Source organism: Heterocephalus glaber, unplaced genomic scaffold (genome assembly GCF_053883595.1).
Source record: "Heterocephalus glaber isolate CG9 unplaced genomic scaffold, H.glaber_assembly_v1.0 deba00000347, whole genome shotgun sequence".
In the NCBI taxonomy this organism is placed as follows: Eukaryota; Metazoa; Chordata; class Mammalia; order Rodentia; family Bathyergidae; genus Heterocephalus; species Heterocephalus glaber.
In genome coordinates, this window is record NW_028258143.1 from 9,709,842 (window position 1) to 9,726,442 (window position 16,601).

The 16,601-nt window shown below is 36.8% G+C and overlaps 1 protein-coding gene across 9 annotated transcripts in view; it reads right to left on the minus strand.

Moving 5' to 3' along the window:
• The window catches only part of Thsd7b (thrombospondin type 1 domain containing 7B), a 1,329,200-nt gene that overhangs the window by 270,718 nt on the left and 1,041,881 nt on the right, over window positions 1-16,601 (minus strand). For 8 of the 9 annotated variants that reach the window (XM_087197681.1, XM_087197682.1, XM_087197687.1 and 5 more), the window contains one exon: window positions 2,047-2,241. The exons of the other annotated variant lie outside the window; for it this stretch is intronic. In XM_087197681.1, coding sequence (XP_087053807.1) covers window positions 2,047-2,241 — 195 coding nt within the window. The remainder of the gene's footprint in view (window positions 1-2,046; window positions 2,242-16,601) is intronic. 9 annotated transcript variants of the gene reach the window in all.

The window sequence follows — 16,601 nt, forward strand, 5'->3', positions numbered from 1 at the left end:
TTAAATTACAAGTTGTTATTATTTCCATTAATTTTTGCTGATGTAAAAAGGACAGATAAATAATAATATGCCACAAAAGCAGAATCTATATATGCAATTTAATTGTTAATTTACACTATTAAAATTTTAAAGGGTCAGATTGCTTATAAGATAAAGGCAAAAAGCAATAATGTAGGTTAGGATTTTGCTTTTCTAGTGACAGTGTGTAAGCTTGCTGAAATTCTGGCATGATAAAACTCCTGAAACTTTGCCATTAGTTGCTCAAAAGATGTTGGATAAAATGCCCTATATGACTACAATGATTACAAAACTATACAGAAAAAAAACTTTATAGTCAAAAATGGTTCATATCTTTCATTCATTTCTCAAATATTAACTGGGTGCATTTTATGTGCATTGCTCCAGGTTTGAGGAGCTATATTAAAGTGTGGGACATATTAAAGAAAACCTGTTCCTCTTGATTTGTAATGCCAAACATATCAAATCTTACTTTAGAATGAACCACAAATACTCTTGATTTTTTTTTTTATAAATTTAGTGTTTCTACATGTTTTCTTGCATTTAGACCTAAAGAACTGGAACTCTACAGTGTGTCCCAGAAAAGGAAAAGAGAATCTTCTCCTTACTTTTTTATGTGAGTTGAAAAATAGAGTGCTGTCCTTTATTTTTCGGAATGGATTGTAGAAGACTTTGGTCACATTTATTGTTGCTCCAGTGGGATTAGAAATATAGTTTTATGAAAAATAGAATATAAAGAATTTATAATATATCACCTCATCAAATCTTGTTTTTATATCATTTTCTACATGTTCACATCATCTTCACCAATTAATTTTTTCTTTGGTTTTTGGCAAGAATGTGAATCTTTTTCAGAAATGAAAATATCAAAGTTTGTGTACATATTTCTCATTTTCATTATGAGTTTTGGTGTTACCCCTGCCTTGTTACTACTCTCTATCTTGTTTATGTTTTTCAGAGGATTGACCTCTGCTTTTTTAATTCTTTTCTTGTATTATTCTCATGAAATGTTTTGTTAAATATACATGATTTTTGATTTTTTAAGACATGATCACACTATGTTATTCAGGCTATCCTTGAATTCACCATGTATAAATTTCTCCAAATGAAACTGCAAGTTTTTATTTCAAACTTGGACAATATAATTAAATTATCACCTAAGTTTAAGTGTTTCCAAATTCATTTTGTGATATATTTGAGTGGAGAGCTTACTGAAGATGGAATTTTACATCAAAAACATGAGGGTGTACTGAATGAAGCTCAATGGTAGAGCACATGCTTAGTGATACTGAGGTCCTGGATTCCTTCCCTGATTTTGCGCTGAGAAATGAAAGCAAATGAGTTTTGTAAAGCTACTTGTTCTCTGAAATCTCTAATTATTCTTTATTACTACACTTAAGGCTATATTTATACTTTTTAATCAAAAGAAAATGCAGGGGGTAGGGGCTGGGGATTTAGCTCAGTGGTTTCGCCGCCTGCTGCCCAAGCTCAAGGACCCAAGTTCAATCCCCGGTACCAAAAAAAAAAAAAAGAAAAGAAAATGCAGGGCCACAGTTGTAGTTCAGTGGCACAGCATTTGCCTGACAAACAGGAGGCCCTGGCATTAATTTCAGGTACCAAAAACAACAACCACAACAACAACAAAACCCAGAGATATTTCATATGTTCTAAGAAGTTTTGTAAGACTTGTCTGTTTGAAAATCTTTAGTCAAGTTTTTGAATAGTCTAAAGATATCTGATATTTAGTGTATGAATATTGCTAAGAGAATTAGAATGAATCATCTATGCTTTTCCATATTTTGTAAAAATTTGGAATTACAACAATATCTCTATGTAATATTTTTTAATATATGTGATAAAGTGAAAGAGTATATAATGACCAAAATGTATAATAGATATTGTGAAATTAAAAAAAAGAAAAAGTGACTCACCCAACACAAATTCTGGGCATTTTGAGCTTATATTTGACATGGCAGATTCAGAGAAGTATAGCTTGTCTAAAGTTAAAGAGCACAAGGTACACCCTACCTGTGAGCTGTCGTCTCCTACTCTGAATGGCTTCACAATTCTTGGAGCAGGCTGTGAACTTGGACCAAGCAGTGAAGGTGCAGTCTTCTCGACATGGGATAGTACATTCTTGCACAAGGGGAGGCATGCCTCTTGTCTGCTTTAGACATTCCATTATCTCTGCCGACTGGTTATCATCAGAGACACATGAGACAGCTTTAAAACAAAAAGCACACCTTCTTTTTTAGTTATTTTGATTAAAGCAGTTAGCTGCTAGTTCTTTGACCAAATAGTAGAATTCCCCGATGTTTGTAAATTTGATTTTCACTATGATTGCATACAGTGTTCAACATAGCTAACCTTATTGCTCCCTGGAAATCATATTTTTATTGTTGCCATTGAAGGTATTTGAGTACTTGATTGGTTTCATTATTAATCCAAGCCCTAAATTGACAGCAACCAAAGTAACTTCAAGTAATTTATTATACTTTCTGCTTATGAGCATCTGATCTCTAGAGATGATATAAACATAGGAAGAAAATCTGTGAGAGTGAGGAGGACAAAAGGAAAAAAACAATTTTTAAAAATCCTATGGATGCCTCCTAGACTTGATTTTTGTTTGTTTGTTTAGATGACACTTACAAAGGTAGCATTATTTTCACTGCAGAGCCAGTACTTAAAAAGCATTTTCTGTTGTCTATAAGCTAACTTTGTTCTCCTTTTCAATATTCAAGGCTCAGTAAAAAATTTAAATCAGTTTTTGAGCACAGACACAATTTATCTGGGATAATTCCCATTATAAATATGTTATTAGTTGCAAGTGACTTCTCCATTTCTTGCACATTTTTTTTCAGGAAAGACATCCCTAATACAAAATAATCAGTGATCTTATGGTTAACCATTTTTAAAATTTTGCTTAACTTTTATTTGTTTTTTTGGACTCATAGCACGCATTTTATTTGATTGTGAATGTATGATACTTTGTGCATCTTTTATTTACCCTGATAAATTATGAACTCTAAAGATGTATCTTTATGTTATATACATCAGCATTTTTCAACCATAGAACTATTGAAATTTTAGATCAGATATTTATTTATTTATTTATTCATTTTTCATTAGTACATATTTACCACACATAATGGTCACATTCATCATAGGGAATTGTATCTGTACATAATATACCTTAATTCTTTCCTTTTTTGGCCATCCCCCCTCCCTTCAACCTATCTTCCCCTCCCAATTTACAGAAGCTTTATTTCCATATTTTCTTTCCATTCTTTGTTTTTCTTTAATCCTTTTTCCTTTTCTTACCTCCTTTTCACTCCTCCCTTGTTCCCCTTTCCATTTGAACATTTTCTTCCAACTTCCTGATGTCTCTCCTTCATGTTCTGTTTTGTTTTTGGTACCAGGGATCGAACTCAGGACCGTGTGCTTGCAAGGCAGGTGCGGTGCCACTGAGCTAAATCCCTGGCCCTGCCCTTCATTTTGTTCCTTATTTACCCTTAAGATTTCTCACATAAGAGAAACAATGAAATATTTTAACTTGTGTGCTTGATATCTTTCATGTAAAATTAAGGCTCAAGGTGTATCTGTTTACCTACAAATGACTCAAATTTATCCTTCTTTATGATAGAGTAATACTCATTGTATATAAACACATTTCTTTATCAATTCATCTGTTGATGGGCATATGGGTTGTTTCCAACATTAAGCTTTCACAAACTACACTGTTATAAACATGGATTTGCATATATCACTATGGTTATGATGCTTTTAACTCTTTTAGGAAGATTCCTAGAAGGGGAAGAGCTGAGTCAAATGGAACCTCTAGTTTTCATTTTTTTGAGGAGTCTACATACTGATTTCCATATGGGTTGTACCAATTTACACTCCTACCAACAACAGAGAAAGGTCCCTTTTTCCCCACAAGCTTGCCAGTATTTGTTATTGGTTGTCTTGATGATAGCCATTCTTTCTGGAGTGGATAGAATCTCAGTGTTAATTTGCATCTCCTGAATGACCAGTGATGTTGAATATTTTTTCATCTATTTATTTGCTGTCCATATTTCTTCCTCTGCAAAGTGTATATTCATTTTAGATTCTCATTTGGGGGTTAGGTTTCTAAATTTGAGGGGGTCTGATTCTTTTGAGTTCTTTGTGTATTCTAGATATTAGTCTTTTGTCTGAGAAAGTGTTGGAAATTTTTTTTTCCATTCTGTGGGTTTTCTCTTCACTCTTCATATGGTGTCTTTTGCTTTGCAGAAGCTTTTTACTAAGAAGAGATCCAGTTGTTGATTCTTCGTAATATTTCCCATGTGATCCCGTTTTTCTTCATAAAGTCTTTGCCTAACACCTATGTCTTCAAGAGTTTTACCTATTCTGTCTTCCAGAACATTAAATGTTTCTATTTTTTATTTAGATATTTTATATTAGACCATTTTTTAATATGAGTTCCTGGAAAATTTTGCGCATGGTAATATATTTAATAGTAACTCTGTCCTGTATCCATTACATGCCAGTACCATACACTTCCTCAAGTTGTTAGACAAGTTCCTTGAGTTTAGTCACTTTCTTTGTTGCTAGGACAAAATACCCAACACCTGTAATTTAAAGGATGAGAGGTTTATTTTGGCTCTCATTTTCTGGAGTTTTTAGTCCATAGTCAACTGGCTCCAAAGTAGGAAGGCATGGTGGAAGGACTTGGGCAGAGGAAAGCTGCTCAAGGTCACGGTGGTATTGAAGCAGAGAACAAAGTAGGGAGCCAGGACGGAGATATACTTTTCCAGGTCATCCCCCCAGTGACTCGGCTCTTCTGACCAGACCCCACCCACACTTTAAACAGTAAGTTGACTATAAGCCCCCAAATCAAATCACCTTCCTGCCTCTGAACACATAAGGCTTTGGGAGGACATCTACATATAAACCATAACAATGCCCCAAACTGTTACCAAGAATTGCCAAATATCTTGGGGCGGAGGGCAAAATAGTCCCAGTTCAGAGCTAATCTTCTTACTTGCTTCCTAACATGTCTGTTATTTGATTATACAAATTCTATAATGTAACTCCATGTATATCAGCATCTCTGAGCAAAAAAATCTGGGAATATTATTGTTTTTAAGTGTCCTGTGCAACTTTGATCCAGCCTCCACTGACTATCCATATTTGGCACAGTGCCACTGGATGTGCTACGTGTTGATGGATATTTGCTGAATTAATTATCCTAAAGAAATCATAGTTTAAAATCATTGTTATTACAGATTCTTAAACTCTTTCATATGCCAAGGAAAAAAGAGGCTTCAGGACATGTAGTGGCTTCTTTATGTTGGTTATCCTTTGTTTTGTTTTTTAGTTCTTCTATTGGTACATTTTAGGTATACAATTCGTTTACATTTATCATTGGGTGTTTGTACTTGCACATGATATATCTTGGTTCTTATTTTTTTCCCTATTACCTGTGCGCCCTTCACCCCCTCCACCCTTCCCAATTTACATAGATTTCCTTTCCTTTTTTTTTTCTTTTCTCATAGTTTTTCCTTTCCCTCTTTTCCTTCCCCTTCCCCTACCTTCACTCCTTCATCTTTGGACCTTTTTTCCTATTTCAAATTATCAATTATTCATTGTAATCGTTTTAACCCTTGTTTACACTTTCAGTTTCTCACACCAGAGAAACTATTCGGTATTTTTACATGTGTGTCCTATTTATTTCACTTAAGAGTATGGCCTCAATATGCATCCATTTAGCTATAAATGACTCTAGTTTTTTGTTCTTTATAGCTGAGTAGTACTCCATTTTATTAAAAAAAAAACAAAACACATTTTCTTTATCCAGTTTCCAGTTGATGGGCACTTGGGCTGCTTCCAAGCTTTAGCTATTACAAAGTGTGCCGCTATGAACATGGGTGCACATATATCACTGTGGTATGATTCTTTTAATTCTTTTGGGAAGATACCCAGCAGGGGAATAGCTGGGTCAAATAGGACCTCTAGTCCTAGTTCTTTGAGGTATCTCCATACTGATTTCCACAGTGGCTGCACCAGTCTTCACTCCCACCAACAATGGAGAAGGGTTCCTTTCTCCCCACACCCCCTCCAGCATTTGTTATTTGTTGATTTCTTGATAGCAGCCATTCTTTCTGGGGTGAGGTGGAATCTCAGTGTTATTTTCATCCATATCTCTCGAATGACAAGTGATGTTGAACATTGTTTCATATATTTGTTTGCTGCTTTTACTTCTTTGTCTGAGAAATGTCTGTTCATTTCAGATGCCCATTTTTGAATTCGTTCTTTGAATTTGGGGGGTCTGATTTTTTTCAATTCTTTATATATTCTAGATAGTAGTCCTTTGTCTGAGGTACAGCTGCTAAAAAATTTTTCCCATATTGTAGGTTGTCTGTTAGCTCTATAGGTGGTTTCTTTTGCAGTGCAGAAGCTTTTTAATAAGATGAGATCCCAGTTGTTGATTCTTCTGCTAGTTCCCATGCTGCTGAGGTTTTGTTCATGAAGTCTTTTCCTATGCCAATGTCTTCAATGTAGTTCTGGAAACATTAGCCACAGCAATTAGAAAAGAGAAAGAAATAAAAGGAATAAAGATAGGAAAAGAAGAAGTTAAACTGTCATTATTTGCTGACGATATGATACTTTACATAGAAGACCAAAAAAACTCCGCCAGAAGACTTCTAGACTTAACTGACAGATTCAGTAGAGTAGCTGGATACAAGGTCAACACTCAAAAAACAATAGCCTTCTTATACACAAATAACAGACTCTCTGAGAGAGAAATTAGGGAAACAATTCCTTTTACAATAGCATCCAAAAAAATGAAATATCTAGGACTCAATCTAACAAAGGAAGCAAAAGACCTCTACACTGAAAACTATAGCACTCTGAAAAAAGAGATCAAAGAGGATACAAGAAAATGGAAGGACATCCCTTGCTCCTGGGTAGGAAGAACCAATATAGTGAAAATGGCCATACCTCCAAAACTACTATATAGATTCAATGCAATGCCAATTGAAATTCCAACAATATACTTCACAGAACTAGAGAAAACAATCCAAAATTTCATTTGGAACCATAAGAGACCTAGAATAGCTAAAGCAATTCTAAGCAACAGAGACATGGCTGGGAGTATCACAATCTCCAACTTGAAACTATACTACAAAGCTACTGTGATAAAATCAGCATGTTACTGGCAAGGGAACAGACCTGAGGATCAGTGGAATAGATTAGAAGATGCAGAAACAACTCCAGACATGCTCAGCTACCTCATCTTTGACAAAGGAGCCAACCACCATCATTGGAGGAAAGATAGCCTGTTTAATAAATGGTGTAGGAAAAACTGGATTTCAACCTGCCAAAGATTAAAACTAGACCCATACCTATCACCATGCACTAAACTAAGATCAAAGTGGATTAAAGATCTAAATATTAAGACAGAAACACTAAACTTGCTGGAAGATAAGTTAGGTAGAACTCTTGAAGACATGGGCATAGTTATTCCTTTTATACTCAGAAATTATTTTGCATTCTCATCACAATAGAGAACAAGTCTAACTGAATATTATAAATCTTTTTTTTTTTAGAACTGGTGAAAGCAAAAGCCACCTAATGCTTTGGGGCCAAGGAATTAGCTAAGATGACAATAGATACACACAAAATACTTCCCAGTTTGCACATCTGCTCCATAGCAGATGTAGCTATTCATTCATTTTGATTATTTTTTGTTTTGTTTTTATTCACATCCTAGGAACAAAATCCACTGCACATCAAGCCAACATCACCTGCATTTTCTTTGTTGGGAATACTGCACCCATTAATGATGAATACAACAAAATGCATGATCTTAAATAGGGTACAAACAAATGTTATTTGAATAGCATGTGTAGATAATCAATTCGGAGTAAATTTAGAGAACTTTTTTGCCAAGTTAATTTTTTTCCCAAGATGACAATGCACAGAATAACATGACAAGGAATTTTAAAAATCTTTAAAAAAAAATGCTCTCTGAAATGTAATCCTCTAGTGTATATAAATGAGGTCCCCTCCCCATGGAAATAAATTATTTCAATTTTTTATTTTCTATACTTTATTTTGAATAAATTTATAATTGAAAGCTATGATAAATAAAAATTTAATGCTATTTTAAAGTTATACAAACTTTAGATTTTAATACATTGCATTTACAAAGGTATATACTAAGTTGTGATTTAATGAAGAAAAGCATAAGAAATTTTAAAAAATCGCTATAACATATGATGGAATGCACTGATACTGTAGTCTAATGATAGCTACAAACACTGTGAGTTTAGAGAAACTAAATTATTTAATTGTTTTTCTTTAGTGTCTTTATCTTTCAAATAAGTAAATACCCTCTACAACAAAGGTTGGTGAGAATTCTAAACAATGTCTTCCATACACTAAGGATGAATTAATGCTACCAATCATTATTATCCACTGTATTTATTTTTTCAATGCAAGCACCCTGATAGTAGTCTTCAAGCCAAGTACATATACACATACACACACACTCCTCATGCCTCATTTGTTCCTTGTCCATTCTCTTTATCTGAAGGGGAAAGTAGGGAGAAACTTCACTTGAATCTTCTCTTGATTTTGGTGCTACATTTAAAATCATCATTAATCAACAAATAAATCAGGGGCCAGGGATTTAGCTCAGTGGTTCTGCTGCCTGCCTCACAAGCAGAAGGACCCGACTTTGATCCCCGGTACCAAAAAAACCCAAATAAATCAGATATGACCTCAAAACTCATTACATTAATAGAAAGAGTAAATAAAATCCATCATTTTTGTACGAATTGGTCTGGTAGTATAGTATAGTGTAGACACTAGAGGTCTCTAAGGGCCGCAGAATGTATGCAAAGTTGGAGGTGAAAAAAGATCATTAAAAATGAAAATCTAAACAAGCTAGATGAAATAATTTCTTAGAAATGTTCTAATATGTACATCTTTTAATAAATATTTTTGTGAATGAATGTATATTGAACTACTCATGAGGGTAGGGAAATATCAAAGAAGTAGCAAGTAATAATGCCGTGACAATGGAAACTCAGCACAGGAAACAATACTCAAAGGAATGAAAAGAGATGACACTGAGAGTAAGTATGGATAATTAGTGGACAGAGGTACAACCCAATTCACAGGTCCCTTCCATGTGCAACTCATGAGCAAAACGTGTTTTTAAAATATTTAAATGACACACAACCAAAATATAGTGTTATGACCACCTTAAAAGTAAGTAGTCTGATTAAACCAGATGGCGTTTTTTGAGGAACAAATCAGAAGCAATATAGTATACTGATAAAACTGTAGGCTTTGATGTCAAATAAAACTAAGAATAACTCCTCATTTTTCACCATTTCCTTGGCATGTTAAATAAACTTCATTCAAACTCATCCCATGACATAGGAATGATAATAATACCTGCATTATGTTATTACTTGGTGCAGAGAAAATGATTACCGAAAAACTAGCCACTCAATGAGAGTAACATTATTATGATGAAAAGGCTATTGGGAATGAAATGTAAGAGACAGAAGGAAGAAGTGTCCATTACCTCTCTTGGTTCTTGGCCCAGGAAAGATATCCCAAATCCCATTACTCTTCTTTAATTCTAAAGAGTGTGACTGGAGCTTTCCTTGAATTACACTGTTGATGTTAGTAGCCTCTTCCAAAGATTGCATGGCTGTCCCAAAGTTATTTTCTGATATGTATATAGTGGTGTTCTATGAATTCTACTTAGTGTCTGTACAAACAAAGCTTACATGCTATCACATAATATCACAATTCCAGGAAAAGTTAGAAACTAAAATCTAACACTTGTTGGGAGTTCTTTCTAGGAGCATCGGGGTGAAGATGTTGAATAAAATAGAAGAGTTTCATGGGAAGAGGGTGAACAGTTGTACATAGGCATGTTGGCATATTTATATCTTTATACCTCAGTTAGATATAAAAGTGGTCATATCCAGAAGAAACAGGTACCATGTCCCTCTTATCTGAAGTTGAATTAATGAAGATTTTAACATCAAAGCAAGGGATTTAGCTCAGTGGTGCTGCACCTGCCTGGCAAGTGTAAGGTCCTGAGTTCAATTCCCGGTACAAAGAAAAAGAAAGAAAGAAAGGTAATCAATATTAAAGCAATATGCAGACACAATTATCAAAGGATCCTTGACCATTTCAACCATTTTGGCTTTGTTACTGATTGGAAGAGTGAATGTTAGATAAACAAAATTTAAAAAGAAACCAAAAAAATAAAACAAAACAGCTAATGTCTTAGAGTGAAAAATAACCCTTTTAAAGGTCACTTTCTCCAAAATTATTGTGGTCTGGACACTAAACTTTGCTTATACAACTGAATCATTGCTCTCCACACCTTCTGTTCTAGAATACATTATTGGACTTTATCCATCCACTCAAACACTCACAAAATATATATAAGAAATTAACAATTATAAAAGCACTCTGTGGGTATACATACAATCATGTATGTATGCATATATGTAATTTGTCTTCTAGAAGGATATCATAATGACAGTGACAAGTAGATAAATAATAGTAGTACAATATTATAGCATCCCTAATGGTGATAACCTGGGAAAAATTGGTATGGAAGTGAAAAGTAGGTATTTCAGTCCTGAATGATAGATTATGTAGTGTGCAGGTTGAAAAAAATAAGACATTACAGAGATTTTATCTGTCAGATGGCTGCTATTTATTTGAACTCAAAGTCCTCGATCCTTCAGACTACAGTAAATCACTTGCAGGCCACAGTGTAGAGAAAGATTTCTTTTTTGGTAACTTCAAGTATTTAAAATACTGTGCTATAGCAGTGGGAAAGGTCTTTCCATTAGAAAAGGGAGAGACATTTCCTTCTGACCCTTCTTGTCACATGTTTTTACCTGACTTGAATTCTCTATGGGGTGTGGCAATTGAATCCTTAATAATATTTTATTCATTAAACTTGGAATATTTTTGCCTTCCCTGGAGGAAAATTGTACTCCCAGGTAAAATTACTTCAAATAGATCTAGAAGGATCTCATTATTGGGCAGTGTTTGAAATACATCTGTCTTGAGCTCTGGACAAAAAGCATACAGAGGGACTGACAATCATAGCAGGGTATCCCTGTAAAGGAACAGTAGGGAAGCAGGTATTGAGCTAAGCCACCCAGACAAGATCAGTCACCTGACAAGTAGGTGTGGAAGGGTGATTCAGAATCCTCAAATACCTTAGGTCTAACTCAGGTTACATTGGCCTACTCATAGTGGCGAAAAACGTACATAAGATATAGCAATGAGTTCAGCAATTTCATTTTTCTCTTCAGTGCTGTACAGAATGAGCCTCGGGAGAAAGGTACTAGAAAGGGGAGGTTTGAGTGGAGAGACAATTTACTAATTGATTTCTCCTATTATCTGAACATTTTCCATTCTAGCAGGATGAAAAAAAAGGAATACCCAAATACAAAAGGAGAGCTCAGCAAAAGAAACAACACAAAGACTTGTACAAAATTTCAATGTGCATCGCTGTTAATGTCTTTAAAGAACTGCTGCTAATATGGGATGGTCAGGCTGCCCTCTTCAGCTTAAATAATACTAAAATCAGCAGATTATTAACTGTTAATAAATGGCTACTCTTTCTGCCCCCATCACCTCTAAACTTTGTTAGGCATGCTGTGATAAGTTTTTCTTCTTTTCAATTATGATATAAAGGGACAGAGGTTGCTGGCCTTGTGATAAGAAATGATAATGTTCTGCCTAGGAAGACAAAATAAGGATGGAGACTGCTACATCAGATCTGTCTACACTCATCACCCTCACCAAGGATACCCAAATTACTTTACTGAGGTTGTTTCTGACCAGAGTTCAACTCTAATCATTGAAAGAAAAGGCTAGAAAGAATTTCTTTCAAGAGGTCATGATTTCCAGGAAATGTGGGTGATACATGAGAAAACTAGAAGGGCTGGATCTATTAAGGTTGCTGTCCTGCAGTGGTGGACTGCCTCCGCTCAGGTGCAGAGCTCAATTTACATTCACATGGAGGAGCTGTAAGGGTGCGTGGCCACTGCTCAGCTCAGCAAACATTCATATAATGAATGTCATATATGTCAGGACTGCACTTGTGTGGCCAGGTGTGCACAGAAGGATAAAACACAGAAATAAGATTTCTTAGGACTCAGAGTGCTGCAAGAGCTCAGGCCTGGGGTCTCTGACATAGGGCAGTCAGTGGAGACTTTCTGGAAAGGACAGTGCATTAAAAATGTGTCCAGCGTAAACAATGGGAGCTGTGCCAAGGGCTTGGAACACCACAATTCCTGTGCAGAGAAACAAGTGATGCGATGAGCTGGCTTTCTGCTCTTGCTACTCGTAAGACCTTTGACTTTCCCTTTGATAAAACTTATAACACTTCTAATTACACGGTCAGTCTCTGTGTAGTGAGGTTGCTAATTTAATAACCACTCCAGACTGCCAGTATATGTGTGAATCAGGGTTAGAATACAACAGGAGTTCACATCCACAAGTATAAAGAATTAAAAGCCACTACCGAAATGTAAAAATGTGTAATAAATTGATTCTATTCTCCAACCTTAGCAAATACATTTTCACAATGACTTGCAAAGTCATATTCCAATGACTAATTCTGGGAGGATATGGAATTTCAGGCTATAGTATGACAGCACAGGTTTTCAGGGTTGGCTTCACCTCTTCTCACCTGTAGCTAGTTTCTGTCCTGGGAGGGGCCTACTTGTACATGTTAGTGGGTGCTGCAAACCAATCCCCAAAGCTCAACTGACATATTGGCCACTTTGGTCCACTCCTTGGGCTGGGGTATGCTCAGAAGAATACAAGATTTCCTCAGAGATCAGACTCAGGGAGAAGCTCCACAAGCCCTTGAGGCTGGCTGAAGCCACTGGGCAAGAGTCCAGTGTCCTGAGTTTTGGGCAGAATTTGGATAAGGGGTGGGTGGAAGAAGGAACACAGACTCTGCTGGGGCTAAAGTGGGAAGAAATACAGCTACAAGAAGGGCATAGCAGGCGTCTGAGGCATAGTAACCAGGCTGGGGCCCTCTAGCTGAGACTAACTAGGAGCAAAATATAGTATGCTGCAATTATATTTCATTATGGCCTGATGTAACATTAAGAGTTCCCATCCCAATAGGTAATCAGGAAAGTTAAAAATATCAATTAACACTATCTCAGTTCTGGCTATTTTAATTCATTTTTCTCTAATTAAAATAGTTCCTTTCTGGTATATAGGAAATCCCCTTCTTCAGCCATTTGTTTCTCTTCCCAAGATGGCATCCAGGCATCTGAGGCAGCCAATGAGGACCTCAGGCCTGCATGAAGGTCCTTTATAAGCTCTCTGGGTCTTTGCTATTACATGCAGGGAGAGACCTCTTTGTGCACCTGGTGACTGCTTGCCTTGGTGACATCCATTGTGAAAATATTAGATTGAAGATCCCGTGACTGATTTCCCCTCAACCTGATTGGACAGCATGCTCTTCTAGGTGACTTGATGAGGTCTTACCAGGTCCTGGCACCTACTGGAGTGCAATACCCTGTTCGGGCCATGTGATGTGTGGCCAGGGAAGTGCAGGGTAGGCTCTCCTGTGAGCCTCCAGCCAGCACCACTGGCTGCAATCCCATCATCTAGAAGGGCTCGGGAAATTTCTAGAGACACTCTGTAGCTGAAGAAGTTCAGGGAACTAGGGCATCATTAAGAACTCCCTCCTGCATAGCAGCCTAAGACATGACTGTGCTTATAGGGAATTGCTTTCCAGAGTTCTAGACAGGACCCAGAGCAGCAGCCCTTCTTTTATGATGCTCTTCCTTCCTCAGACTCTATTTCTAAAGCATCACTCCTGAGTCAGGGGAAACTTTGACTAGATTCCTTTGGCTGTGCCACCTACCCCATTCTCTTTCTTTTTTCAATACGCACTCTGGCAAGAAGGGGGAGAGCTTTTCCCCCTTACTGTCTTTTAAAAATTTCCCTTTCACTGCCTTGTTCTCCCTCCTGAAGTGACATTTATCTGGTCACTTTCCCTGAAGTCATGATGGCAGACAGGAGAGAGAGGGAGAGAGAGAAATTGAATTAAGCATGTCAGTTAAGAAACATTTTAAAAATACAAAGACTACAATTCATATGCTTTACCAATAGGCCCTGAATCCCAGGAGAACTGAACCTGTTTGAACCTGTTACTGGCTTGTGTACTGATGGGTCCTCCGAAAAGCAAATGAGACACATTAGGCAGATGCTAGTAAAAAGATGGGTTCATTGAAGCTCATCATGGAGCTGCAGGCACATGAGCCACATGTCTGGAGGGAGAGGCTAGGTATTAGGTGCGGAGAATTTGGCTGCTCTCCTGGACAACTCAACACTTTTGGTTTGGCGTAAGGAAAGGAAAGCTCTGTGTGTGCGTGTGTGCGTGTGTGTGTGTGTGTGTGTATGTGTGTGTGTGTGTTTGTGTGTGTCTGTGTGTGTGATGCTAATTCATTCCAGGATACATTACTGTTGTTATTGCAACAAAAGTCCCACAAAGTGGAGGAAAGAACAGAAATTTATTCTCTTCAAGTTTTAAGGGTCAGAAATCCAAATTCAGCTTCATTAGGCTAAAGTCAAGGCAGTAGAGTTGTTTCCTTCTGAAGGCTCTTGTGGATAATTTGTTACCTGGCTCTGTCCAGCTTTCAGATGTTGTCTCCATCCCTGAATCATACCCCCTTCCCCAACTCCAAATTCAGCAATCCAAATCTTTACATTTCCTATCTTTCTTTGGATTCCATCCTAACATTGTCTCCAGTCTGTCTTATTAGAACATTTCTGATCACACTATACCTAGTTAAATAATACAGGGTGATCTCTTCATTTGAAATGTCTTAATTTACTTGCATCTCCAAAATTCCTTTTCCCATGGAAGCTAAACATTGACAGGCTTCAAGGATTAGAATTTGGACATTTTGGGGGCCATTATTCTACGTAGAGCATCACCACATCCACTAGAATAAAATGAGGCCTAAATTAACTACTCTCAATAACAGAAAGAAAAGCAGAGTTGGCACTCAGTCTTTCAATTGCTTTCCCATTTTCTGCTTTCACAATGTTACATTTTTTGTGTTAATTGGTTTTTCAGTCTTTCTGCCTGGTTTCCTTCTAGCCAGCTTACCTCTAAAATGACTTTATTGGGGTTTCCTTAAAGAAAAAAAACTGACATTTCTTATTCTAGACTAATCACTATTGCTAATGTATATCTGTATTAAACAAAAGTGTGTTTCAGTGACTAATACCAGTATTCATGTAGTCTGAATTATGAAAGAAGCAAAACCATTTTCCCTATCCAATTTTCTTGGATCCTATCCTATCCTATCCTGTCCTATCAATGAGAAGAAAATCTTTTTAGAGGAATATTGGTGTTAAGAAAGGAATAAGAAAAACTAGAACAAACTGAAAGGCCTATATCCTGGAAAAGAAGGCTTACTCTATATTGTCTTTGCGGAGACATGTGCCAAACTGTCCACCTCATGGAAGTGACAGCAGCCCTGGTCATTCCCACAAACTACCCTATGCTCAAGAACCAACGCCCCATCTAATAAGAATGTACATTGATATGGCCTCTAGCATGCTGTTTAGGACAGGGTCTTCCAGTTTTTTCTGTGTCTAGTTACTTAGGCTGCAGTGAAGGGAAATGATTGCTCTAATCCTGACCCCTGATGGCTAGTGTAGGTACAAGACAAAATCAAGATCACTAGTTGTATTAGGAGGAAAGGGAAGGTGTCTACCTACCATAGACCTTCTGAAGCACAAAGACGGGGGTCACATGGCCTCACCAAAACAAGTTTCTCACTCAAGATCAAATCCTACCCATTCCCCTTGTATTTCAGTCACTTGAGTGAACCAGCCAGTCTACATACTCTGACTCACTCAGAAGATGTCACCACGATTCTCTTTCTGTGACAACTGGCAATACTAGAGAAGACATTTTTACTTGCCATTATCCAAATAAATCCATTTGCAAGCTAAAGCCAGCTCTTGGCATGCTCTAAGCACTTGTATTGGATCTCTCCCCGTGCAGTGCACATTGTGTGGGAGCACAGTATTTGGAAGCCCTATTCTGTAAAACTAGTGTTTGAGGAAAGTGTGGACTTATGATTACATGCTGACTGACATGTATGCAACTTTTGAGTGGGAACAGCATGAGTTGTGAAAATTGAATTAAACAATAAACGTATAATTGCTTGTTAGGGTACTTTAATTGACTCCTAAGTACCATATGCAAAGCTGGGTGGCTGCAGGAGACCAATTATAAGCTTGCTTATGGAAAGATACAACTCATTTTGCATGTTGGAAACATATTCCCCAATTATTGTTGTCCTCACAGAAAAGAAGAATTTTCAAATAAATAAGAAATGCTTAGCAAGCTAACAGCATATACTTAGTCCCTAGATAAATTAGAAACATTAAGTTTCTAATATGAGATCAGAAATATATACTTGAAATGTTTTCCTTCCCTTTTGCCAGGGATTTGTTGAGCCGTAAAGCCTTCTATATTACCAGCTAACCAAAGGAAG